We start from the raw sequence: 24995 nt of genomic DNA, 5'->3' as shown, positions 1-24995 counted from the left end.
GGGGCGCGCTCGTGCGCCTGGGGCAGGGATCAGGCCAGGAAGCAGCTGCCTCCCCCAGCATCTGAACCGAAACCTCCATCTGTGCTTTGGTTTCCTGCTTTTGAGGCCGACCCTGCCCTCGAAATTTCGATTCAAAGGTCACAGATTTCTCTTTCTTCGAAAACAGCCAGCGTGATAAGATCTGGGGCATGGGGTGATAGGGAGAGATGCAGCCCTGTCTGAGGTGGAGCAGCCAAGCAAGGATGCCTCACCTGACGCTGAGATGCAGCCGCCTCTGGGGCGGGACAGCTGGGGAACAGCCACACATAACACCGCATGGTGATGGCTCGCCTATGGGACGGGATGGTAGGGGAGCAGTTTGTGACAGGAAGTGAAGCAGATGCCTGTTTCTGACTGCAATTAGGGTGGAAATTTCGAGCGGGAGAATGGGCCCTCCTGAGCTGGGATTCGGCCCGGACGCCGGGGTTCAATCTCTCAATTTTAGGCTAGGCGAGAGGGCCCCGTGCAGAGCCCCCGCCCCCGCCGCTGTAGGGCCCCCATCCCAGCCCTTTGTAAATATCTCCCCCCAGATTCAGGGTCACAGCGCCACAATGTGGTGGCTCAGAAACGCAGCAGCTCCCACGCAGCCGCCTCCCCTCCCCACTTGTATTTCCTCTTTGCTGGATTTTATAGGGTCTGGCTGGGAAAGCTCCCACGTCCCCAGGGGGGGCAGGGTCTCTCGCTCCGCTCTGTGCTGTTCTTTACGAGGCCGACGGCTATTTGCAGTGCGACTAATAGTTGCTTTGCCATGTGCAATGCACAGCACACCATTGTTTGCGGTGCACTCTCACGTGCAAGGCACCATTATTCACGGCAAGGCTCTGTTGTTTGCAGTGCATTACTACGTGCAATGCATTGGTTGCACTGCACTTTCGTGTGCAACGCACTATTATACACTACAGAATAGTGTTTGCGGTGCACTCTCGTGTGCAAGGCACCCTTCTTCCCGCGGCACCACGTCGCCACAACGAGCAATCACGCGCCACGCGCATTTGCTCCGCCTGGCAGGCGCGTGCCTACCCACAGCCCGGTGCCCAGGGCGCAAGCGCCGCATTCGGCGTTACTGCGCATGCACCGGGGGAAGTTCCTGCCAACGCGCATGCGTCCTGCGCAGTCTCCCTTTGTGACACTGCCGAGAGCCCCAGCGCCGCCCCGCCCTGCCCCATCTCTGGCGGACGCGACCGAATCCACCAAGCCTGGTTCCGCCTCCTGCCCATTGGCCGCCGCCGAGAAGGCGACTGTCGTATCAGCGTCCGGGTCCCCCACGTGGGGTGCGGGACGAAGGTGGAACCCGCCACGATTGCTGGCGCCGCCGGCCAATCGCCGCCCGGTTCTCCCCCCCACGTGGGACGGAAGGCTTTCCCCTCTCGCCGTTGGCAGGGCCGCCCTGCCGCTGGCCAATCAGCGCGGGAAGGGGAAAGAGGAACTGAGCGGGTAGGGAGAGACGCGCGAGGCGTTCGAGTTTGGCAGTTGGCGGCGGCCGTTGCTCCCCTCGTGCCTCTTCCGTTTGAAAAGCAGGGTTGAGCGGGAGGGGGGCTGGCGCGGCCCCGCCCCCGGGCCTGAGCGGACCGAACTATGAGCGGGGACGGGGGGGTCCCCCGGACCGCACCACCCTCCCCGGCCGCCAAGCGCCGCCGCCCGGACCCGCTGCTGAAGGAGACCGAGGCCGCCCAGGCGCTGACCCAGCTGACGGCCTGGAGGGGCCTGGAAACAGCCGGGCGGCAGGGGGCGCCCGCGGCCCAGGGGGACCTGGAAACTGCCGCCACCGGGCTGGCGCCCCCTGCTGGGGAGGGGGGCCTGAAAACTGCCACCCCCCTGCGGGGCAGCCTAGACACCGTTGGCAGCGGGCAGGGGAGCCTCGAGGCTGTCGCCAATGGGAAGGGGAGCCCCAACACCGCCAGTGGCAGGAAGGGGAGCCAAGAAACTTCTGAGGGGGAGAGGAGCCCCAAAAGTGCGGCTGGAGGGAAGAGGAGACTTGAGACTGCCACTGAGTTGGGGAGCCTTGAAACTGATGCTGCTGAGGAGAAGGGCATCCTGGAAACCACTGCCACAAAGATGGGGAGCCTGGACACTGACGCTGCTGAGGTGAAAGGGATTCTGGAAACCACTGCCACAAAGATGAGGAGGCTCGACACTGATGCCGCTGAGGGGAAGGGGATCCTGGAAGCCGCCGCCGCCGCAAAGACAGGGAGGCTTGACACCACTGCCACTGAGGGGAAGGGGGTCCTGGAAACCATAGCTACAAAGATGAGGAGGTTAGACACCACCGCCACTGAGGGGAAGGGTGTCCTGGAAACCATAGCTACAAAGATGGGGAGGCTTGACACCACCGCCACTGAGGGGAAGGGAGGCCTGGAAACCCCAGCTACAAAGACAGGGAGGCTTGACACCGCCGCCACTGAGGGGAAGAGGGTCCTGGAAACCATAGCTACAAAGATGGGGAGGCTAGACACCACCGCTGCTGAGGAGAAGGGAGGCCTGGAAACCCCAGCTACAAAGACAGGGAGGCTTGACACCACCGCCACTGAGGGGAAGGGGGTCCTGGAAACCCCAGCTACAAAGACAGGGAGGCTTGACACCACTACCACTGCGGGGAAGGGAGGCCTGGAAGCTGCTGACGGCCGGGAGGGGCGGAGGAAGAGGAGGGCGGAGGAGGAGTGCTCCATCATCTCGGTGGGGGAGGAGGAGGAGGAGGAGGAGGAGGGGGCCGAGGCGGCCCGGCCAGCCCTGGACACAGAGAAGTACCTGGAGGCGCTGGAGGCGGTGCAGCTGGAGCTGGAGGCGGTGAATGAGCAGGCCGGCTGCGCCTTCCGCATCCTCAGGGCCAAGTTCGGCCACATGCGCCGGCCCCACCTCGAGCGCCGCAACCGCATCATCCAGAACATCCCCGGCTTCTGGGTCAGCGCCGTATCCCTCCACCCGGGGGGCGCCGCAGGGCAGGGGGCGCTCTCCCCTGGGGGGCAGGGGGCGCTCTCCTCCGGGGGGTGGGGGTGGGGGCTGAGCAGGGGTTGCTCTCCCTGGGGGGCTGGGCAGGGGGCGCTCTCCCCTGGGGGGCAGGGGGCTGGGCAGGGGGTGCTTTTCCCTGAGGGGCAGAGAGAGGGGGCCTAGGCCTGGAGAAACCAGGCGTCCGAGCTCCTGTTGTGGTTCCTTGACTCAGGCTCCCCAGTTCCTCAATCACCCCCAGTTGTCGGCCATGATCAGCGACCGCGACGAGGACGCCCTGAGCTACATGACCAACCTGCAAGTGAGAGCAGGAGGGCTGGGAGCCAGGACTCCTGGGTTCTCTCCCCGGCTCTGGGATGGGAGTGGGGGCTGGTGGTTAGAGCAGGAGGGCTGGGAGCCCGGATGCCTGGGTTCTCTCCCTGGCTCTGGGAGGGGAGTGGGGGCTGGTGGTTAGAGCAGGGAGGGGCTGGGAGCCAGGACTCCTGGGTTCTCTCCCCGGCTCTGGGAGGGGAGTGGGGGCTGGTGGTTAGAGCAGGAGGGCTGGGGGCCCGGACTCCTGGGTTCTCTTAGCTCTGGGAAGGGAGTGGGGGCTGGTGGTTAGAGCAGGAGGGCTGGGAGCCCGGACTTCTGGGTTCTCTCCCTGGCTCTGGGAGGGGAGCAGGGGGACCAGAGTGGTGGTGTTTGGGGGTGCACGCTGTGAAAAGTCTCAGGCCCGGACTCCTGGGTCCTTTCTGCCCCGGCAGGTGGAGGAGTTGACTCACACCAAGTCGGGGTGTAAGATCAAGTTCTACTTCAGCGGGAACCCCTACTTCCAGAACGAGGTGATCGTCAAGGAGTTCCAGCCGGCCTCCTCAGGTACGGGGCAGGGCTGTGTTCGGGGCCACTGGGGGGGGGGCCGCCCCCCATGCCTGCACTCTCACCCCTGCCTCTCCCCCCCAGGCAGGCTGGTGTCGCACTCCACCCCCATCCGCTGGTGGCGGGGCCAGGACCCCCGTGCCCACGGCTGCAAGAGCCCCGAGATGGGGCGCAGCTTCTTCAGCTGGTTCGGGGACCACAGCTTCCCTGCCGGCGACCGCATCGCTGAGGTGAGCCCCCCCCCGAATTCCCCAGCCCCCCACCGGCAGCCCCACCCGCCTCTCACCCCTCTGCTCCGTGCCCCCAGATCATCAAGGAGGACCTCTGGCCCAATCCCCTGCAGTACTATCTGATGGGTGAGAACGGGGGCGCCGGGGACGACAGGTGAGACAGCACCCTCCGCTGGAGCGGGGCCGGGGGGGGGGACATCGGGGTATGGCAGGCTTGGGGCCAGGCACTGTGGGGAACTTGGCTGGGGCTGAGAAGTGCATGCTGGGTAAGCCCTGGGAGGCAGGCGCTGAGCATTGTGGGTAACTTGTCCATGGATGTGGCTGAGCATTGTGGGTACCCCGGGGGGATGCTGAGCATTGTGCGTAACGCAGGGGGATGGGTGCTGAACCTTGGGGGTAACCTGGGGGACACTGAGCATTGGGGGTAACTCTGCGGTGCCCGCAGTGGGACGGAGCACGGGGATGACTGCGTGGTGATCGTGGACGACGAGGGGGAGGAGGACGAGGTGCAGGAAATCATGGACGAGGAAGAGGATGGCAAGGAAGGTCAGTAATGGGGGTCCCTGGGTAACACCCTCTCCCCCAAGGGGCTGCGTCTCTGCACCGGGCAGAGGGGTTCTCATGATGGAGGAGGGCTGGGTGAGCCGGGGCTGTGAGTCAGGATGTGGGGGCCCTGGCGGAGTGGGGAGGGGGTTGTGTGGAGGGATTGGAGGGGGCTGCGGGTTGGGATGTGGGGGCGGTGGTGGAGTGGGGAGGGGGCTGCGGGTTGGGATGGGGGGGCACTGGTGGAGTGGGGAGGGGGCTGCGGGTTGGGATGGGGGGGCACTGGTGGAGTGGGGCGGGGGCTGCGGGTTGGGATGGGGGGGCGCTGGTGGAGTGGGGAAGGGGCTGTGGTTTGGGATGGGGGGGCGCTGGTGGAGTGAGAGGGGGTGCGGGTTGGGATGGGGGGCGCTGGTGGAGTGGGGAGGGGGCTGCGGGTTGGGATGGGGGGCGCTGGTGGAGTGAGAGGGGGTGCGGATTGGGATGGGGGGCGCTGGTGGAGTGGGGAAGGGGCTGTGGTTTGGGATGGGGGGCGCTGGTGGAGTGGGGAGGGGGCTGCGGGTTGGGATGGGGGGCGCTGGTGGAGTGGGGAAGGGGCTGCGGGTTGGGATGTGGGGGCGCTGGTGGAGTGAGAGGGGGTGCAGGTTGGGATGGGTGGGCGCTGGTGGAGTGGGGAGGGGGCTGCGGGTTGGGATGGGGGGGTGCTGGTGGAGTGGAGCGGGGGCTGTGGGTTGGGATGGGGGCACTGGTGGAGTGGGGAAGGGGCTGTGGGTTGGGATGGGGGGGCACTGGTGGAGTGAGAGGGGGTGCAGGTTGGGATGGGGGGGCGCTGGTGGAGTGGGGAGGGGGCTGCAGGTTGGGATAGGGGGCGCTGGTGGAGTGAGAGGGGGTGCAGGTTGGGATGGGTGGGCGCTGGTGGAGTGGGGAAGGGGCTGTGGTTTGGGATGGGGGGCGCTGGTGGAGTGCAGAGGGGGCTGTGGTTTGGGATGGGGGGCGCTGGTGGAGTGCAGAGGGGGCTGTGGGTTGGGATGGGAGGGCACGGTGGAGTGAGAGGGGGTGCCGGTTGGGATGGGGGGGCGCTGGTGGAGTGGGGAAGGGGCTGCGGGTTGGGATGGGGGGCGCTGGTGGAGTGGGGAGGGGGCTGCGGTTTGGGATGGGGGGCGCTGATGGAGTGGGGAGGGGGCTGCGGGGTGGGATGAGGGGGCACTGGTGGAGTGGGGAAGGGGCTGTGGTTTGGGATGGGGGGCGCTGGTGGAGTGCAGAGGGGGCTGTGGGTTGGGATGGGAGGGCACGGTGGAGTGAGGGGGGTGCCGGTTGGGATGGGGGGGGCGCTGGTGGAGTGGAGAAGGGGCTGCGGGTTGGGATGGGGGGCGCTGGTGGAGTGGGGAGGGGGCTGCGGGGTGGGATGAGGGGGCACTGGTGGAGTGGGGAGGGGGCTGCGGGGTGGGATGAGGGGGCACTGGTGGAGTGGGGAAGGGGCTGTGGTTTGGGATGGGGGGCGCTGGTGGAGTGCAGAGGGGGCTGTGGGTTGGGATGGGGGGGCGCTGGTGGAGTGAGACGGGATGCGGGTTGGGATGGGGGGCGCTGGTGGAGTGGGGAGGGGGCTGCGGGTTGGGATGGGGGGCGCTGGTGGAGTGGGGAGGGGGCTGCGGGGTGGGATGGGGGGCGCTGGTGGAGTGGAGAAGGGGCTGCGGGTTGGGATGGGGGGGCGCTGGTGGAGTGGGGAAGGGGCTGTGGTTTGGGATGGTGGGCGCTGGTAGAGTGCAGAGGGGGCTGTGGGTTGGGATGGTGGGGCGCTGGTGGAGTGAGACAGGGTGCGGGTTGGGATGAGGGGGCGCTGGTGGAGTGGGGAAGGGGCTGTGGGTTGGGATGGGAAGCGCTGGTGGAGTGGGGAAGGGGCTGTGGTTTGGGATGGGGAGCGCTGGTGGAGTGGGGAAGGGGCTGTGGGTTGGGATGGGGGGGCGCTGGTGGAGTGAGACAGGGTGCGGGTTGGGATGAGGGGGCGCTGGTGGAGTGGGGAAGGGGCTGTGGGTTGGGATGGGGGGGCGCTGGTGGAGTGCAGAGGGGGCTGCGGGTTGGGATGGGGGGCGCTGGTGGAGTGGGGAAGGGGCTGTGGTTTGGGATGGGGGGCGCTGGTGGAGTGAGACGGGGTGCGGGTTGGGATGAGGGGGCGCTGGTGGAGTGGGGAAGGGGCTGCGGGTTGGGATGGGGGGCGCTGGTGGAGTGGGGAAGGGGCTGCGGGTTGGGATGGGGGGCGCTGGTGGAGTGAGACGGGGTGCGGGTTGGGATGAGGGGGCGCTGGTGGAGTGGGGAGGGGGCTGCGGGTTGGGATGGGGGGCGCTGGTGGAGTGGGGAAGGGGCTGCGGGTTGGGATGGGGGGCGCTGGTGGAGTGGGGAGGGGGCTGCGGGTTGGGATGGGGAGCGCTGGTGGAGTGGGGAAGGGGCTGCGGGTTGGGATGGGGGGCGCTGGTGGAGTGCAGAGGGGGCTGTGGGTTGGGATGGGGGGCGCTGGTGGAGTGGGGAAGGGGCTGCGGGTTGGGATGGGGGGCGCTGGTGGAGTGGGGAGGGGGCTGCGGGGTGGGATGGGGCGGCGCTGGTGGAGTGGGGAAGGGGCTGTGGTTTGGGATGGGGGGCGCTGGTGGAGTGCAGAGGGGGCTGTGGGTTGGGATGGGGGGGCATGGTGGAGTGAGAGGGGGTGCGGATTGGGATGGGGGGGCGCTGGTGGAGTGCAGAGGGGGCTGTGGGTTGGGATGGGGGGCGCTGGTGGAGTGGGGAGGGGGCTGCGGGTTGGGATGGGGGGGCACTGGTGGAGTGGGGAAGGGGCTGTGGTTTGGGATGGTGGGCGCTGGTGGAGTGGGGAGGGGGCTGTGGGGTGGGATGGGGGGCGCTGGTGGAGTGCAGAGGGGGCTGCGGGTTGGGATGGGGGGGCGCTGGTGGAGTGGGGAGGGGGCTGCGGGTTGGGATGGGGGGGCGCTGGTGGAGTGGGGAAGGGGCTGTGGTTTGGGATGGGGGGCGCTGGTGGAGTGCAGAGGGGGCTGCGGGTTGGGATGGGGGGGCGCTGGTGGAGTGGGGAGGGGGCTGCGGGTTGGGATGGGGGGGCGCTGGTGGAGTGGGGAAGGGGCTGTGGTTTGGGATGGGGGGCGCTGGTGGAGTGCAGAGGGGGCTGCGGGTTGGGATGGGGGGGCATGGTGGAGTGAGAGGGGGTGCGGATTGGGATGGGGGGCGCTGGTGGAGTGGGGAGGGGGCTGCGGGTTGGGATGGGGGGGCGCTGGTGGAGTGGGGAGGGGGCTGCGGGTTGGGATAGGGGGCGCTGGTGGAGTGAGACAGGGTGCGGGTTGGGATGAGGGGGCACTGGTGGAGTGGGAACAGGGCTGCGGGGTGGGATGGGGGGGCGCTGGTGGAGTGGGGAAGGGGCTGTGGTTTGGGATGGGGGGCGCTGGTGGAGTGCAGAGGGGGCTGTGGGTTGGGATGAGGGGGCTGTGGGTTGCGATGGGGGGCGCTGGTGGAGTGGGGAGGGGGCTGCGGGTTGGGATGGGGGGGCGCTGGTGGAGTGAGGAAGGGGCTGTGGTTTGGGATGGTGGGCGCTGGTGGAGTGCAGAGGGGGGTGCGGGTTGGGATGGTGGGCGCTGGTGGAGTGCAGGGGGGGGTGCGGGTTGGGATGGTGGGCGCTGGTGGAGTGCAGAGGGGGGTGCGGGTTGGGATGGGGGGCGCTGGTGGAGTGCAGAGGGGGGTGCGGGTTGGGATGAGGGGGCGCTGGTGGAGTGGGGAAGGGGCTGCGGGTTGGGATGGGGGGCGCTGGTGGAGTGGGAAAAGGGCTGCGGGTTGGGATGGGGGGCGCTGGTGGAGTGCAGAGGGGGGTGCGGGTTGGGATGGGGGGGCGCTGGTGGAGTGAGACAGGGTGCGGGTTGGGATGAGGGGGCGCTGGTGGAGTGGGGAGGGCCTGCGGGTTGGGACTGGGGGGCGCCAGCAGCACCCACATCTGTCCCCTCCCAGGCAGCACGGCGGAGGAGCTGACGGCAGAGTCGGCTGGCCCGGGCTCGGAGCCGGAGGAAGACGGATGATCCCCCCCCCCCAGCCCCCCCAGCCCCCGAAGATGGACCAGGATCCCCCTGCCCCCCCCCGGCACCCCCTGCTGGGGCTGGACTCTGTGACTGAGCTTTGCCCACGGCCCCCAGCTCAGGGCTTGGGGCAATTAATCGCATCCCTTCAGTTATTGAGGGCAGCTGCAGTTCCCAGCCTGGACACTGGGGGGCAGCGCGCCCCTGCCGTGTCCTGAGTGGGGCAGTCATCTGGGCGGGCCCTGGGCCTGCTGCAGTCGGGTATCAGCCCAGGGCTCTGGGGGCATGGTGGGTAAATACCCCCCCAGTGGCTGGCGTGGCCCTGCCTGGCCGCGGGAGAGGGGCATTGTGGGTAAATACCCCCCCAGTGGCTGGTGGGGCCCTGCCTGGCCGCGGGAGAGGGGCATTGTGGGTAAATACCCCCCCAGTGGCTGGCGTGGCCCTGCCTGGCCGCGGGAGAGGGGCATTGTGGGTAAGTACCCCCCCAGTGGCTGGCGTGGCCCTGCCTGGCCGCGGGAGAGAGGCATTGTGGGTAAATACCCCCCCAGTGGCTGGCGTGGCCCTGCCTGGCCGCGGGAGAGAGGCATTGTGGGTAAATACCCCCCCAGTGGCTAGTGGGGCCCTGCCTGGCCACGGGAGAGAGGCATTGTGGGTAAATACCCCCCCAGTGGCTAGTGGGGCCCTGCCTGGCCGCGGGAGAGAGGCATTGTGGGTAAATACCCCCCCAGTGGCTGGTGGGGCCCTGCCTGGCCGCGGGAGAGGGGCATTGTGGGTAAATACCCCCTCAGTGGCTGGTGGGGCCCTGCCTGGCCGCGGGAGAGGGGCATTGTGGGTAACCCCCCCCCCAGTGGCTGGTGGGGCCCTGCCTGGCCGCGGGAGAGGGGCATTGTGGGTAAATACCCCCCCAGTGGCTGGTGGGGCCCTGCCTGGCCGCGGGAGAGGGGCATTGTGGGTAAATACCCCCCCAGTGGCTGGTGGGGCCCTGCCTGGCCGCGGGAGAGGGGCATTGTGGGTAAATACCCCCCCCAGTGCCAGGTGGGGCCCTGCCTGAGGGTGGGAGAGGGGCATTGTGGGTAAATAACCCCCCCCAGTTGCTGGTGGGGCCCTGCCTGGCCGCGGGAGAGGGGCATTGTGGGTAAATACCCCCCCCCCAGTGCCAGGTGGGGCCCTACCTGTCTGTGGGAGAGGGGCATTGTGGGTAAATAACCCCCCCCCCCAGTTGCTGGTGGGGCCCTGCCTGGCCGCGGGAGAGGGGCATTGTGGGTAACCCCCCTCCCCAGTGGCTGGTGGGGCCCTGTGCCTCCAGTGGCCTGTTCCATGCAGCTCAGGGTCTCTTGTTCCATTAATTAATTGGGTTAAGTGGCTGGCCAATAACATGCCCCCCCCACCAGCCTGGGGCCCCCCAGGACCCACTGCCAGCCTCAGTTCCCCCCCCCCCCAGGCTGCTTCCTGCACCTTTACTGCACCCCCCCCCAGCTCAATCCCATCAGCCCCTGGGGTTGGGCACAACTCTGCCCATCCGTGGGGGGAGTTTATAACCCCCCCATGGCAGCCATGTGATCTGTCTATCCGCTGGGGGACACCGTGGGGCAGGGCGGGGGGCTCCTCAGATGTCTTGTAACTGAGTGGAGGCGCTGGGCTAGTGGGCCCCTGGCGCCCCCCTATGGCCACCCTATGCAATGCTACTGAGGGGGGGTGGCACCCGGGCGGGGGGGTGTTGGATGTGGCCCCCTGAAAACAAAGCACTTAATATACAGAGAGATTTCACCCCCCGGCTCCTTCCTGCCGCGCCGCCCCCTGCCCGCCTGCCGTGGGGCCCCCCCATCCCCCTGCCCATCCGGCCCACCCGCCGTGGGGCCCCTCCATCCCCCTGCCCGCCCGCCGTGGGGTCACCCGCCGTGGGGCCCGTCCATCCCCCTGCCCATCCGGCCCGCCCGCCGTGGGGCCCCTCCATCCCCCTGCCCATCCGGCCCACCCGCCGTGGGGCCCCTCCATCCCCCTGCCCGCCCGCCGTGAGGTCACCCGCCATAGGGCCCCTCCATCCCCCTGCCCGCCCGCCGTGGGGCCCCTCCATCCCCCTGCCCATCCGGCCCACCCGCCGTGGGGCCCCTCCATCCCCCTGCCCATCCGGCCCACCCGCCGTGGGGCCCCTCCATCCCCCTGCCTGCCCGCCGAGGGGTCACCCGCCGTGGGGCCCTTCCATCCCCCGGCCCATCTGGCCCGCCTGCTGTGGGGCCCCTCCATCCCCCTGCCCGCCCGCCGTGGGGCCCCTCCATCCCCCTGCCCATCCGGCCCACCCGCCGTGGGGCCCCTCCATCCTCCTGCCCGCCCACCGAGAGGTCACCCACCGTGGGGCCCCTCCATCCCCCTGCCCGCCCGCCATGGGGCCCCTCCATCCTCCTGCCTGCCCGCCGTGGGGTCACCCACCGTGGGGCCCCTCCATCCCTCTGCCTGCCCGCCGTGGGGCCCCTCCATCCCCCTGCCTGCCCGCCGCGGGGCCCCTCCATCCTCCTGCCCGCCCGCCGTGGGGTCACCCACCGTGGGGCCCCTCCATCCCCCTGCCCGCCCGCCGTGGGGCCCCTCCATCCTCCTGCCTGCCCGCCGTGGGGTCACCCACCGTGGGGCCCCTCCATCCCCCTGCCTGCCCGCCGTGGGGCCCCTCCATCCCCCTGCCTGCCCGCCGTGGGGTCACCCACCGTGGGGCCCCTCCATCCCCCTGCCTGCCCGCCGTGGGGCCCCTCCATCCCCCTGCCCGCCCGCCGTGGGGCCCCTCCATCCTCCTGCCCGCCCGCCGTGGGGTCACCCACCGTGGGGCCCCTCCATCCCCCTGCCCGCCCGCCGTGGGGCCCCTCCATCCCCCTGCCCGCCCGCCGTGGGGCCCCTCCATCCCCCAGCCTGCCCGCCGAGGGGTCACCTGGCCCCCTGCCCTGGGCCCCTTGTCCCCCTCGGGACGTCCTGCCCATGCGGCTGTCTGAGCAAAGGGGCCAGTGCGGACCCCCCTTCCCCCGCCCCCCCAGCTGAGAGAACCCAGGTGTCCTGGCTCCCCCCACACCCGTGTGGGGGTGTTACTGGTTCTCAGGGTCTGTTTGGTTCCGGGGGGGGGGGTCATGGGGCAGAAGAGATATTCCCAGCATGCACTGCTGCGTGTGAGCTCCCAGCATGCCCCTGGGCCAGTCGGGGTGTGGGGTCTCCCCAAATCCTCCTAGATCTGTTCCCCCTTCAGCTGCTGCTCCTACCTCTGGGGATCCCCCCACTTCCCCCTCTGGGGACCCGCCCCTCCTGGGACCCCCCAATTCCCCCACACCCCCTCTGGGGACCTGCCCCACTTTCCCCGTCCCCCTACGGGGACCTGTCCCTCCGGGGACCCCCTCCACTTCTCCCTCTGGGGACCTGTCCCTCCGGGGACCCCCTCACACTTCCCCCTCCCCCTTCCGGGGACCTGCCCCTCCTGGGACCCCCCAATTCCCCCACACCCCCTCTGGGGACCTGCCCCACTTTCCCCGTCCCCCTACGGGGACCTGTCCCTCCGGGGACCCCCTCACACTTCCCCCTTCCCCTTCCGGGGACCTGCCCCTCCTGGGACCCCCCAATTCCCCCACATCCCCTCTGGGGACCTGCCCCACTTCCCCCGCCCCTCCTGGGACTCCCCACTTCCCCCTCCCCACTCTGGGGACCCGCCCCCAGCCAGGTGAGGGGGGGCAGCGGGCAGGGAGGGGTTAATCGGGGGGATCAGCTGCTGGGCAGGGATTGGCCGGGGGATTATCGGCCCTCTCCGGGCTGGGACCTTCCTCGGGGGGGGCGAGCGAGCTCTCACCCCCCACCCGGGCGGGGCAGCTGGACGCCGAGCGGGGACGGAGACGGCTGGGAGCCGGGAGAGACCCGGGGTAAGGGCCCCCCCCTGCCCGCCGGTGCCCCTCACTCCAGACCTGCAGCCCCTGCCCCCCCTCGTTCCCCTCACTCCCGACCTGCAGCCCCCTGGCCCCCCCGCCCCGCCGGTGCCCCTCACTCCCGACCCGCAGCCCCCTGGTCCCCCCCGCCCCGCCGGTGCCCCTCACTCCCGACCCGCAGCCCCCTGGTCCCCCCCTCGTTCCCCTCACTCCCGACCCGCAGCCCCTGCCCCCCCCCCTCGTTCCCCTCACTCCCGACCCGCAGCCCCTGCCCCCCCCCTCGTTCCCCTCACTCCCGACCCGCAGCCCCCTGGTCCGCCCCGCCCCGCCTGTGCCCCTCACTCCCGACCCGCAGCCCCTGCCCCCCCCCTCGTTCCCCTCACTCCCGACCCGCAGCCCCCTGGTCCGCCCCGCCCCGCCTGTGCCCCTCACTCCCGACCCGCAGCCCCTGCCCCCCCCTCGTTCCCCTCACTCCCGACCTGCAGCCCCCTGGTCCCCCCCGCCCCGCCGGTGCCCCTCACTCCCGACCCGCAGCCCCCTGGTCCCCCCCGCCCCGCCGGTGCCCCTCACTCCCGACCCGCAGCCCCCTGCTACGCTAGATTTTGTCTAGTCTACTTGGACTTGGGACGCGGGTACTGGGGGGGTAGCCGCCCGCTTTGGGACAGGAAGTGAAGCCCGTCCCCCCCCCAACTGCAAGGACCCAGTGGGGGCACATTTGGGACTTCAGGTCCGGGGGGGGGGTGCACATCCCAGCATGCACCTGGCCGCACCTGGGCGGTGGAGCCTGCAGGTTGTAGCCTGTGCAGCTGGGGGCGGGGGAGGCAGGAGTCCGGGTGGGGGGAGGGGTTGTTCCGAGGAGGGGGAGATCAGGCCCCCACACACACACACACGAGGCGGGGGGAGTGGGAATATCAGCCCCCCCCACATGCCATGTCCCCAGCTTCCCCCCATAGCTCTGCCCGCGGGGGGGTGGGGGTTCTGCTGGGGGGGCTCTTGGGGGTTGGGCATTGATGGGGGGGAGTCCCTGGTGGGGGAGGGGTTTCCACCCTGCAAGGGGATGTTGGGGGGGTAGCCCTGCAAAGGGACTTGCCCGACCCCACGGTGTCCCCCCTCCCGACCCACGTCCAGCCCCCCAGGACCTGGCCCTGCCTGCCAGGGGGGAGTGTCCCCCACCCAGCCACCCACCAGCTCTGGGCCCTGCCTGCCAAGGGAGATTGTCCCCCGTCCAGCCCCCCACCTGCCCCCTAGCACCCAGCCCTACCTGCCAGGGGAGAGTGTCCCCCTGCCCAGCTCCCCACCTACCTTTCCTCCTTCTCCCATAGGTGCTGCCTGCCCCACCATGGCCCCCCCAGCGCCTGTCCTGCTGCTGGGGTTGCTGCTGCCCTGTGCCCTGGCCTGGTCCAGCCCCCTCAGCACTCCCCGCGTCTACCTGCCCTACAAAGGTGAGGGGGCGGCGTAGCCCCCGTGCCCGCTCCCAGCTGCTGTCGTGCTCACAGCTGTGGGCAGGCACGGATGCTGAGTCACACGCACGTGCAAAGTGTGTGTACATGGTGATAGACGTGCAGGATCTGGGCGGTCGTGTGCAGAGATGTGTGTTTAGGTGAACACACCTGCTCCTGGATGCTGGTGCACACGTGTCCATGTGAGCAGATGGGCAGCCCGAGCCCCGGCCAGGTCACTGGGGGCACATGGTGCGGAGGTACCCAAGGTGCCTCCCTTTCCTCCCGCCCTTGCTGGGGACTCCGGGATCCAGTTACCCGGCCGCAGGGAGCGGCTTTCCCAGAAAAGCTTAAAATACCCAGAATGCCAAGCAGGGCTGAGTTTCCCCCCGCCTCCTCTGTCGTGCAACATGCTGACCAGTCGTGCAACGCTGCATCCAGCTGTGCAATGCATCAGGACCACCCGCCTGTCGTGCAATGCGCTGACCAGTTGTGCAATGAGGCATCCAGCCGTGCAGTGCATCAGGACCACCTGCCTATTGTGCGATGCACTAACCAGTTGTGCAATGCTTCAGGACCATCTGCCTGTCGTGCAACATGCTGACCATCGTGCAACAAGGCATCCAGCCGTGCAATGCATCAGGACCACCTGCCTGTTGTGCAACGCATTGACCAGTCGTGCAATACATCAGGACCACCTGCCTGTCGTGCAACACACTGACCATCGTGCAACACGGCATCCAGCTGTGCAATGCATCAGGACCACCCCCTGTCGTGCAGCACACTGACCAGTTGTGCAATGCACCATTCAGTCGTGCAGTGCAGAGGGGAGTGGCTCCCCCTGCATTGTCCCAGTCCCAGCCTGGCTGGATATAGCTGTGACACACGCCCCAGACACGCTGCAGCAGGCACCTGGCATGGGGCTGGCTGGAGGTCACCCCCAAAGCCTGCAAAGCCTGGGGCTTGTGGGGATTTCCGGCAGGACGCCTGGGTCCCGGCCCCGGCGCCGGCAGGGCAGCGGGGGCTGGTGGGTTAGAACAGGGGGCGGGAGGGGCTGGGAGCCCGGACTCCTGGGTTCTCTCCCTGGCTCTGGGAGGGCAGCAGGGGCTGGTGGTTAGACTGCGGGCGGGGGCTAGGCATTAGCCCCCCCACTCCCCCAGGAACCTGCCCTTGGCACCAGCTCTCGGACCCTGGCCTGGAATCTCCCCCCCGGAGCCGTGCCAGGCATGCCCATGGGGGGGGGTTGACACACTGAAGGTCACTGCAGGTGGGAAGCTCGCAGCGCGGCCTGGCACGGGGCTGGAATGCGGCCTGGGCATTTCAGGGATTATTTCTGGGCTTTGTTCTGCCCGCCCCCCCCACCCCCAAAATACCCCTGAGCTCAGCCAGCACCAGGCAGATTAAAGGGGGGTGGGGACCGCTCCAGCTGCTGCAAGGGGGGGGCTAGTACTCCTGAGTTCTTGGGGGGAGGGGGCTGGGAGCCAAGACTCCTGGGTTCTCTCCCCGGCTCTGGGAGGGGAGCGGGGCCTAGCGGTTAGTGCGGGGAGCCCGGACGCCTGGGTCCCATCCCAGCTCCATCGCTCCCCCCAGAGCTCCTGCAGACCCGCACTGCCCGGCCCTTCGCTTTTGCCTTCAACACCAGCGACTATCGGATCCTGCTGGTGGACCAGGACCAGGACCGGCTCTACCTGGGCGCCCGCGACTACCTGGTGGCCCTCGACCTCCACAATGTCAACAAGGAGCCACTCATTGTAAGGGGCATCCGGACGCCTGGGTCCTCTCCTGGCTCGGGGAGGGGGGTCTGGTGGTTAGAGCAGGGGGGCTGGGAGCCAGGACTCCCGGGTTCTCCCCCGGTTCTGGAAGGGGAGGGGGGGCTGGTGGTTAGAGCAGGGGGGCTGGGAGCCAGGACTCCTGGGTTCTCCCTCTGGCTCTGGGAGGGGAGTGGGGTCTGGTGGTTGGAGCAGTGTGGGGGAGGGCTGGGACCCCGGATGCCTGGGTTCCCTGGGAGGCAGGAGGGGTGTAGGGGGCGGGAGTCGAGAGGGGGGCTGGAGTCCCCGTCTCTGACTCAGTCTCTGCTCTGCCTAGATCCACTGGCCGGCGTCCCAGAGTCAGCAGAGCGCCTGCCACATGGCGGGGAAGGGGCAGCGGGTGAGATGGGGCAGGGCCCCCCCATACTCCCTCCCCACAGCCCTCCCTCACCCTGTCACCCACCTCCTGAGACCCGCAGGGCTCCCCCGGTCACCCCTCTGCCCCCCAACACCCTGCTGGGAATCAAGCCCCCCCGGGACTCCCTGCGATTCCCCTCCCCCCTCTGGGGTCCCAGCTCAGCCCTGACTCAGCTGCTGCCCCCCGCCCAGGACGAGTGTTTCAACTACGTGCGTCTGGTGGAGCCCGTGAACCGCACCCACCTGTACGTCTGCGGGACGGGGGCCTGGCAGCCCGTCTGCGCCATGGTGCACCGCGGCTGGAGGTCGGAGGTGAGCCGGACGCCTGGGTCCCACCCGCCACTGGGGGCCTGGGAGCCAGGACGCCTGGGTTCTTTCCCAGCTGTGGGAGGGCAGTGGGGGGTGATGCGTTAGAGCAGGGGGCCTGGGAGCCAGGACGCCTGGGTTCTTTCCCAGCTGTGGGAGGGCAGCGGGGGGTGATGCGTTAGAGCAGGGGGGGCTGGGAGCCAGGACTTCTGGGTTCTCTCCGGGCTCTGGGAGGGGAGTGAGGTCTAGTGGTTAGAGCGGGGGGGGGGCTGGGAGCCCGGACACCTGGGTTCTCTCCACGGCTCTGTGGGGGGTGAAGGGTCCAGTGGGTTAGAGCACGGGGGGCTAGGAGCCCGGTCGCCTGAGTTTTCTCTGTGGCTCTGCGAGGGCTGGGGTGCCCAGTGGGTTAGAGCAGGGGGGACGGGGAGCCAGGACTCCTGGGTTCTCTCCGCGGCTCTGGGAGGGGAGTGAGGTCTAGTGGTTAGAGCAGGGGGGGGAGCTGGGAGCCCAGACGCCTGGGTTCTCTCCGGGCTCTGGGAGGGGAGTGAGGTCTAGTGGTTAGAGCAGGGGGGAGGGGAGCTGGGAGCCCAGACGCCTGGGTTCTCTCCGCGGCTCTGGGAGGGGGCAGGGGGCCGAAGGGTGAGAGCTCTGACCCCTGCCCCCTCCCCCAGGAGTACCTGTTCCGCATGGTGCCCCGGTCTCTGGAGCCGGGGAAGGGGCGCTGTCCGTACGACCCCCGGCAGAGCAGTCTGGCCACACTCGTCAGTAAGTGGGGGCTGGGGGGGGGCAGATTCTCTGTCCCTCTGTGGGGGTGGGGGGCCGCTCTGTGGGGGGGTCTCAATCCTCCCTCACGGCCCCCCTGCCCCCACAGACGGGACGCTCTACGCTGGGCTGCACGTGGATTTCATGGGCACAGACGCGGCGATTTTCCGCACCAGGGGCCCCCGGGCGGCCGTTCGCACGGAGCAGCACGACTCCCGCTGGCTGTACGGTACGGGGGGGGGGGGGCGGGAGTGATGGGTGCCTGGGGGGCGGAAGGGAGGGGTGCCGGGCCGGGGGGGCTGTGGGGCGGGAGTGATGGGTGCCTGGCGGGCGGAAGGGAGGGGTGCCGGGCCGGGGGGGCTGCGGGGCGGGAGTGAGGGGTGCCGGGCCGGGGGGGCTGTGGGGCGGGAGTGCAGGGTGCCTGGGGGGCGGAAGGGAGGGGTGCCGGGCCGGGGGGGCTGCGGGGCGGGAGTGATGGGTGCCTGGGGGGCGGAAGGGAGGGGTCCCGGGCCGGGGGGGCTGCGGGGCGGGAGTGATGGGTGCCTGGGGGGCTGCGGGGCAGAAGGGAGGGGTGCCAGGCCGGGGGGGCTGTGGGACGGGAGTGAGGGGTGCCTGGGGGGCTGCGAGGTGGAAGGGAGGGGTGCTGGGCGGGGGGGGCTGCAGGGCAGGAGTGCAGGGTGCCTGTGGGGCGGAAGGGAGGGGTGCCAGGCCGGGGGGCCTGCAGGGTGGGAGTGAGGGGTGCCTGGGGGGCTGCGAGGCGGAAGGGAGGGGTGCCAGGCCAGGGGGGCTGCGGGGTGGCAGTGAGGGGTGCCTGGGGGGCTGCGAGGCGGAAAGGAGGGGTGCGGGGCCGGGCCAGGGGGGCTCCGTGTTAGCAGTGCCCCCTGGTGGCAGACGTAGGTGTTGCACTCACTTTGGCTCCGCCCCCACTTCCCCCCAGACCCAGTTTTCCTCCGGGCTCACGTGGTGCCGGACAGCTCCGAGCGCAGCGACGACAAACTCTATTTCTTCTTCCGCGAGCGGGCGCTGGAGGGCGCCGTGGGGCCCGGTATGCTGGCCCGGGTCGGCCGGGTCTGTCTGGTGAGTGTGGCGTCGGGCTGGGCAGGGGGCGCTCTCCCCTGGCAGTCAGGGGCTAGCTCCCCGGCCTGGCTTCCCCACCCCGCCTGAAATTCAGGGATTGAACCCCGGCGTCCGGGCCGAGTCCCAGCTCGGAGGGACCCATTCACCCTCTCGAAATTTCCACTTCAGTTTGAGTCACAAACAGGCATCTGCTTCACTTCCTGTCCCAAATTGCTCCCCAGGCGCCCTGCCCCAGAGGCAGCTGCATCTCCGCACCAGGCGAGCCGACCCCATGGGGCGTTCTGTGCGGCCGTTCCCGAGGGTTCTGCCCCAGAAGCGGCTGCATCCCAGCCCCAGGCGAGCCGACCCCATGGGGCGTTCTGTGCGGCCGTTCCCGAGGGTTCTGCCCCAGAAGCGGCTGCATCCCAGCACCGGGCGAGCCGACCCCATGGGGCGTTCTGTGCGGCCGTTCCCGAGGGTTCTGCCCCAGAAGCGGCTGCATCCCGGCGCCGGGCGAGCCGACCTCATGGGGCGTTCTGTGCGGCCGTTCCCGAGGGCTCTGCCCCAGAGACGGCTGCACCTCGGTGCCGGGCGAGCCGACTCTATGGGGCGTTCTGTGCGGCTGTTCCCGAGGGCTCTGCCCCAGAGGCAGCTGCACCCCGGCACCAGGCGAGCCGACCCTTGCTCCCCCGTGTCTACCCCAGAACGATGATGGCGGGCAGCGGGCCTTGGTGAGTAAGTGGACGACGTTCCTGAAGGCCCGGCTGGTTTGCTCCGTGATGGGCGAGGACGGAGTGGAGACCTTCTTCGACGAGCTGCGTGAGCCTGAGGGGGCTGGGCAGGCGGGGGGGGGAGCAGGGACGTTCCCTGGGGCTCAGTCTGGACACCCACGAATTCCTAGTTCTGACCGCGCCGGCCAGGCCAAGCTGCCGAGCGCTGCGTCCTAGCTGGGGACGGCCCCGGGATGACACCAAAGTTTCCCCCTGGCTCTGGGGCAGGTCTCAGCTGCGTTCGTGGGCAGGGAACGTCTCACCCCGCGGCCGAGGTCGCTACGCGCATTTCCCCGGGACACTGATGTTCAGCGGGTTACGAGCTTTCAGACGACCCCTCGCCAGGCAGACGTCCGAGCGGGGACCGTAGCAGTGTAGCCGGTCACAAGGGCAGGGAGGGTGAATACAGGTCACAGACAGGAGGGAGTGGGAGGCCCAGGATGCCTGAGTTCTCTCCCCAGGGAGTGGGTTACAGCAGTGGGGGATGGGAAGGGAGCCCGGACGCCTGGGTTCTATCTGTCATTCATTCCCGCTCCGCCCCCTTCCAGGAGACATTTTCCTGCTGCCGACTCAGGATGAGAAGAACCCTCGGGTGTATGGGCTGTTCTCCACCCTGGGGTGAGTCGGGAGGCTGGGGGTAGTAACAGGGGCAGTGGGTGCTGGGGATGGGGGGGCTCTGGGGATTTGGGGGGCTCTCTGGGTGCACAGTGAGTGCAGGGGATTTGGGGTGGGGTCTCGGAGGGGGCAGGGTGACCCCAGGGGGGCTGGGTGGTCTGTAAACCACCCCCCCGTTCCCCCTCAGGTCGGTGTTCCAGGGCTCGGCCGTCTGCGTGTACCCCCTGAGTGCCATTCGCAGCGTGTTCAACGGCCCCTTCGCCCACAAAGAGGGGCGCAGCTACCAGTGGGTGCCCTACACCGGCCGCGTGCCCTACCCCCGCCCTGGAGCCGTGAGTGGGGGCTGGGGGCCCGGACGCCTGGGTTCTCCCCGGCTCTGGGAGCGCAGTGGGGGCTGGGGGTCCAGATGCCTGGCTTCTCCCAGGCTCTGGGAGGGGAGTGGGGGCTGGTGGTTAGAGCGCGGGGGCTGGGATCCCGGACTCCTGGGTTCTCCCCGGCTCTGGGAGGGGAGTAGGGGCTGGTGATTAGACCCGGGGGGCTGGGAGCCCGGACTCCTGGGTTCTCCCCGGCTCTGGGAGGGCAGTGGGGCCTTGGTGCCCGGACACCTGGGTTCTCTCCCGCTCTGTCCCCGCAGTGCCCGGGCGGCGTGTTCACCCCGGGGCTGGGCTCCACACGCGAGTTCCCGGACGAGCTGGTGACGTTCGTGCGCTCGCACCCGCTGATGTATGACCCCGTGTACCCAGCGCCACGCCGCCCCCTGCTGGTCCGCGCCGGTCTCCCCTACAGCTTCACCACGCTGGCTGTCGACCTGGCCCAGGCGGCCGACGGGCGCTACGAGGTGCTTTTCCTCGGCACCGGTACGCCGGACGCCTGGGTCCCATCACCGGCTGGGGGGAGGGATGGGAGCCCGGACGCCTGGGTCCCCTCCCCGGCTTTGAGGGAGAGGGATGGGAGCCCGGACGCCTGGGTCCCATCTCTGGCTGGGTGGGGAGGGATGAGAGCCCGGATGCCTGGGTCCATCCCCGGCTTTGAGGGAGAGGGATGGGAGCTCGAACACCTGGGTCCCATCTCCGGCTGGGTGGGGAGAGATGGGAGCTCGGACGCCTGGGTCCCATCTTCGGCTTTGGGGGAGAGGGATGGGAGCCCGGACGCCTGGGTCCCATCTTCGGCTTTGGGGGAGAGGGATGGGAGCCTGGACGCCTGGGTCCCATCTTCGGCTTTGGGGGAGAGGGATGGGAGCCTGGACGCCTGGGTCCATCCCCGGCTTTGAGGGAGAGGGATGGAAGCCCGGACACCTGGGTCCCATCTCCGGCTGGGTGGGGAGGGATGGGAGCCTGGACGCCTGGGTCCCGCCTCTGGCCTGTGGAGGGAAGGAAGGATGGGAGCCCGGATGCCTGCGTCCCACCTCTGGCCTGGGGGGTGGGGAAGGAGGGATGGGAGCCCGGAGGCCTGGGTCCCACCTCTGGCCTGGGGGGTGGGGAAGGAGGGATGGGAGCCCGGAGGCCTGGGTCCCACCTCTGGCCTGGGGGGTGGGGAAGGAGGGATGGGAGCCCGGAGGCCTGGGTCCCACCTCTGGCCTGGGGGGTGGGGAAGGAGGGATGGGAGCCCGGACGCCTGGGTCCCACCTCTGGCCTGGGGAGTGGGGAAGGAGGGATGGGAGCCCGGACGCCTGGGTCCCACCTCTGGCCTGGGGGGTGGGGAAGGAGGGATGGGAGCCCGGAGGCCTGGGTCCCACCTCTGGCCTGGGGGGTGGGGAAGGAGGGATGGGAGCCCGGAGGCCTGGGTCCCACCTCTGGCCTGGGGGGTGGGGAAGGAGGGATGGGAGCCCGGACGCCTGGGTCCCACCTCTGGCCTGGGGGGTGGGGAAGGAGGGATGGGAGCCCGGAGGCCTGGGTCCCACCTCTGGCCTGGGGGGTGGGGAAGGAGGGATGGGAGCCCGGAGGCCTGGGTCCCACCTCTGGCCTGGGGGGTGGGGAAGGAGGGATGGGAGCCCGGAGGCCTGGGTCCCACCTCTGGCCTGGGGGGTGGGGAAGGAGGGATGGGAGCCCGGACGCCTGGGTCCCACCTCTGGCCTGGGGGGTGGGGAAGGAGGGATGGGAGCCCGGACGCCTGGGTCCCACCTCTGGCCTGGGGGGTGGGGAAGGAGGGATGGGAGCCCGGACGCCTGGGTCAGGTGCTCTCTCCCCTCCCCCCTCAGACCGGGGCACGGTGCAGAAAGTGGTGGTGCTGCCCAAGGACCCAGGTGCCCTGGAGGAGCTGACGCTGGAGGAGGTGGAGGTGTTCAAGGTGAGAGGCCCCGCCCCTGGTGCCCAGGCCCCGCCCCTTCTCTGGGCCCCACCCCTTTTGCTCCACCCTTGCATTTTAGCCCCTCCCCCTTCCCTCTAGGCCCCACCCCCTTCCCTGGCTCCTCCTCTCCCTTCCCCTGTCTAGTGGATTCACGCCCCCCTTCTCCCCACAGACCCCCGTCCCTGTGAAGACCCTCTGGATTTCATCGAAGCGGGTAGGTTGGGGGCGGGGCTGAGCCGCCCGAGGCGCCGTGGTCTGGTGTGGGGGGCTGGGGGCCCGGACACCTGGGTCCTCTCCCGGCTCTGGGAGGGGGGTGGGGGCTGGTGGGTTAGAGCAGTGGGGGCTGGGAGCCAGGACGCCTGGGTCCTCTCCCGGCTGTGGGAGGGGAGTGGGGGCTGGTGGTTAGAGCAGGGGGCTGCTGGGGGCCCGAATGCCTGGGTCCTCTCCTGGCTCTGGGAGGGGACTGGGGGCTGGTGGGTTAGGGCAGGGGGGCTGGGAGCCTGGACTCCTGGGTCCTCTCCCAGCTCTGGGAGGGGACTCGGGGCTGGTGGGTTTGAGCAGGGAGGGCTGGGAGCCCGGACTCCTGGGTTCTCCCCCGGCTCTGGGAGGGGACTGGGGGCTGGTGGGTTTGAGCAGGGCGGGCTGGGAGCCAGGACTCCTGGGTTCTCCCCCGGCTCTGGGAGGATGGGGGGGTCTGTCTGTGCGTCCGTCCCTGAGCTGCGCGTCTCCCCCAGCACCAGCTCTACGTCTCCTCGGACGTGGGCCTGACCCAGCTGAGTCTCCATCGCTGTGGAGCCTACGGCCCGGCCTGCGCCGACTGCTGCCTGGCCCGGGACCCCCATTGTGCCTGGGATGGGCGTCGCTGCTCCCGCTACAGCCCCGCCCCCGCCAGGTGAGCTGCCCGGACACCTGGGTCCCCTGCCCCATGGGGAGGGGCCCACTAAAGCCCCGCCCCTGCCAGGTGAGCTGCCCGGACACCTGGGTCCCCTGCCCCGGGGGGGGGGAGAAGAGCGGGCAGCAGGGGCAGCCTGTGGGGGGGCAGCTGGTAGGAGCTGACGCTGTATCTCTCCCCCCCACACACCTGCCAGGCGTGTCCGGCGCCAGGACATCAAACACGGAGACCCCCTTCGCCAGTGCCGGGGTTTCAACGCCCAGGGTGAGTGTCCCTTGGGGAAAGGGCAGCCTGGAAGCCTGGGTTCTCTCCCGGCCCAGGGAGGGGAGTGGGGGCTGGGAACTCGGACTCCTGGGTTCTTTCCTGGCTTGGGGAGGGGAGTGGGGGCTGGGAGCTAGGACTCCTGGGTTCTTTCCTGGCTTGGGGAGGGGAGTGGGGGCTGGGAGCTAGGACTCCTGGGTTCTCTCCCGGCCCGGGGAGGGGAGTGGGGGATGGGAGCCCGGACTCCTGGGTTCTCTCCCGGCCCAGGGAGGTGAGTGGGGGCTGGGAGCCCGGACTCCTGGGTTCAGTCCCTGGCTCAGGGAGGGGAGGGGAGTGGGGGCTGGGAGCCAGAACTCCTGGGTTCTCTCCCGGCTCAAGGAGGAGGGGTGTCCCTGTTGCTCCCCCCTGATGTGTCTCCCCCCCCCCAGCGGAGCAGCAGCTGGTGGAGCAGGTGCAGTTCGGGGTGGAGGGGGGCAGTGTGTTTCTGGAGTGCCGGGCCCCCTCCCCCCACGCCCAGGTCAGGTGGCTGCGGCAGCCGGAGGGCGGCACCCGACGCCCGGTGAGTGACTCCCCCCCCCAAGCCACAGCCCCCCAAGGGGGGACAGTGGAGGGTCCTCCCATTGTGCTGGGGGCTGCATGGAGGGTCTGACCCCCAGTGTCTCTCTCTGCCCCCCCAGCTGCCCCGGGAGCGGGTCCTGCTGCAGACGCCCCAGGGGGTCCTGCTGGGCCCGGTGACACCGGCAGACGAGGGCCGGTACCAGTGCGTGGGCACCGAAAACGGCTACACCCGCTCGCTGCGCCGCCTGCTGCTGCACGTCCTGCCCCACGGCCTGCTGGGGGGCTCCCCGCCCCCCGTCTGCCAGGGCACCCGCGTTGGAGCCAGACGGGGGGGGCCGGAGCTCCCCCCCCCGGAACTGACTGGGGGGGCTGAGGCGAGGGGCTCGGACCCCACGGGGGGGGCACCGGCAGGGGGCTGAGTTCGTTTCACATTCCAAGGGGGACCCCGGAGCAAACCCCGCGCTGGGGAGGGGCCAAGGGGGGGCCCTGCCTGGTGCCTGCGTTTCCTTTCTATGTACATAGTCCCCATTGCTGACTGCGGGGGGCCCGGACCCCTGGGTTTCCCCCGGTTTGATGTGTAGAGTCTATTTTTTCATGCCTGGGGGGTTCTAACGTGGCTGGATTTGGGGTTTTTTAAATTAATTTATTTTTTATTTCCTGGGACCGTGTCAATGCTGTGGACAAACCCGGCTGCCAAAGATTAAAGAGGTGTTTGATTTTCTAAATGTCCCCCCAGTGCATGGCAAGGGGCTCGCTCCTCAAATGGGGGGGGGACCCTGTGGCCCCCTGCTAGTCCGGCCCTGGGATCCCCCCACCCCCAGCCCTGCCGGTGCCCCTCACTCCCGACCCACAGCCCCTGCCAGCCCGGCCATGGGCTCCCGTCCCACCCTGGGGGAGGCTGTGGGGGATGGGGCGGGGCTACTTTGGGGAAATTTGCTGTGGGATCCAGCAGCTGCTCCATCCCCCAGAGCCGGCATTGAGAGGGCTGGGGGAGCCCGGCACCCCCGTCAGGTTCATGTGCCCAGGGCAGGAGTCCTGGCTCCCAGCCACCCCCTGTTCTGACCCATCAGCCCCCTCCTCCCCTCCCAGAGCTACAGAGAGAACCCAGGAGTCCTGGCTCCCAGCCCCCCTGCTCTAACCTCCAGCTCCATGGATGTGAGCTGGGTGCCAGGCAGGATACCAGGGTCGATGGGCACAAAACTCTATGATACGCCCCAGCTCGTTCGACAGGTTTTATTATTGACAGACCATGGGATGTAAAAGTGCCCCCCACCCCTTCCCCCGCCCCACCGGTGCCCCTCACTCCCAACCCACAGCCCCTGCCAGCCCAGCC

General features: G+C 69.5%; 2 protein-coding genes across 2 annotated transcripts; both read left to right on the top strand.

Annotated features, from left to right (window-relative positions):
* Window positions 1–1614: 1614 nt before the first annotated feature.
* On the top strand, window positions 1615–10432 carry LOC127036872 (testis-specific Y-encoded-like protein 1). Its single transcript, XM_050928144.1, has 10 exons — window positions 1615–2124; window positions 2380–2946; window positions 3206–3283; window positions 3726–3837; window positions 3922–4067; window positions 4145–4221; window positions 4513–4613; window positions 8601–8972; window positions 9394–9818; window positions 9885–10432. The coding sequence occupies exons 1-8, from the start codon at window positions 1615–1617 to the stop codon at window positions 8666–8668; spliced, it is 1659 nt and encodes a 552-aa protein (XP_050784101.1). The 3' UTR covers window positions 8669–8972; window positions 9394–9818; window positions 9885–10432.
* Window positions 10433–12502: 2070 nt separating this feature from the next.
* On the top strand, window positions 12503–24081 carry LOC127036871 (semaphorin-3F-like). The gene is made up of 18 exons (XM_050928143.1): window positions 12503–12549; window positions 13875–13994; window positions 15582–15742; window positions 16077–16139; window positions 16349–16468; window positions 17134–17227; window positions 17334–17453; window positions 18162–18301; window positions 18985–19099; window positions 19599–19668; window positions 19853–19997; window positions 20300–20522; window positions 21863–21951; window positions 22124–22165; window positions 22686–22843; window positions 23040–23107; window positions 23533–23663; window positions 23782–24081. Exons 2-18 carry the CDS (start codon window positions 13892–13894, stop codon window positions 24079–24081), a joined length of 2142 nt encoding a protein of 713 aa, XP_050784100.1. The 5' UTR covers window positions 12503–12549; window positions 13875–13891.
* The last annotated feature ends 914 nt before the right edge of the window (window positions 24082–24995 follow it).

Source organism: Gopherus flavomarginatus, chromosome 18 (genome assembly GCF_025201925.1).
Source record: "Gopherus flavomarginatus isolate rGopFla2 chromosome 18, rGopFla2.mat.asm, whole genome shotgun sequence".
Taxonomy (NCBI): Eukaryota; Metazoa; Chordata; order Testudines; family Testudinidae; genus Gopherus; species Gopherus flavomarginatus.
Note: the sequence above shows the minus strand (reverse complement) of the source record. Positions and strands in the feature narration are given on the sequence as shown.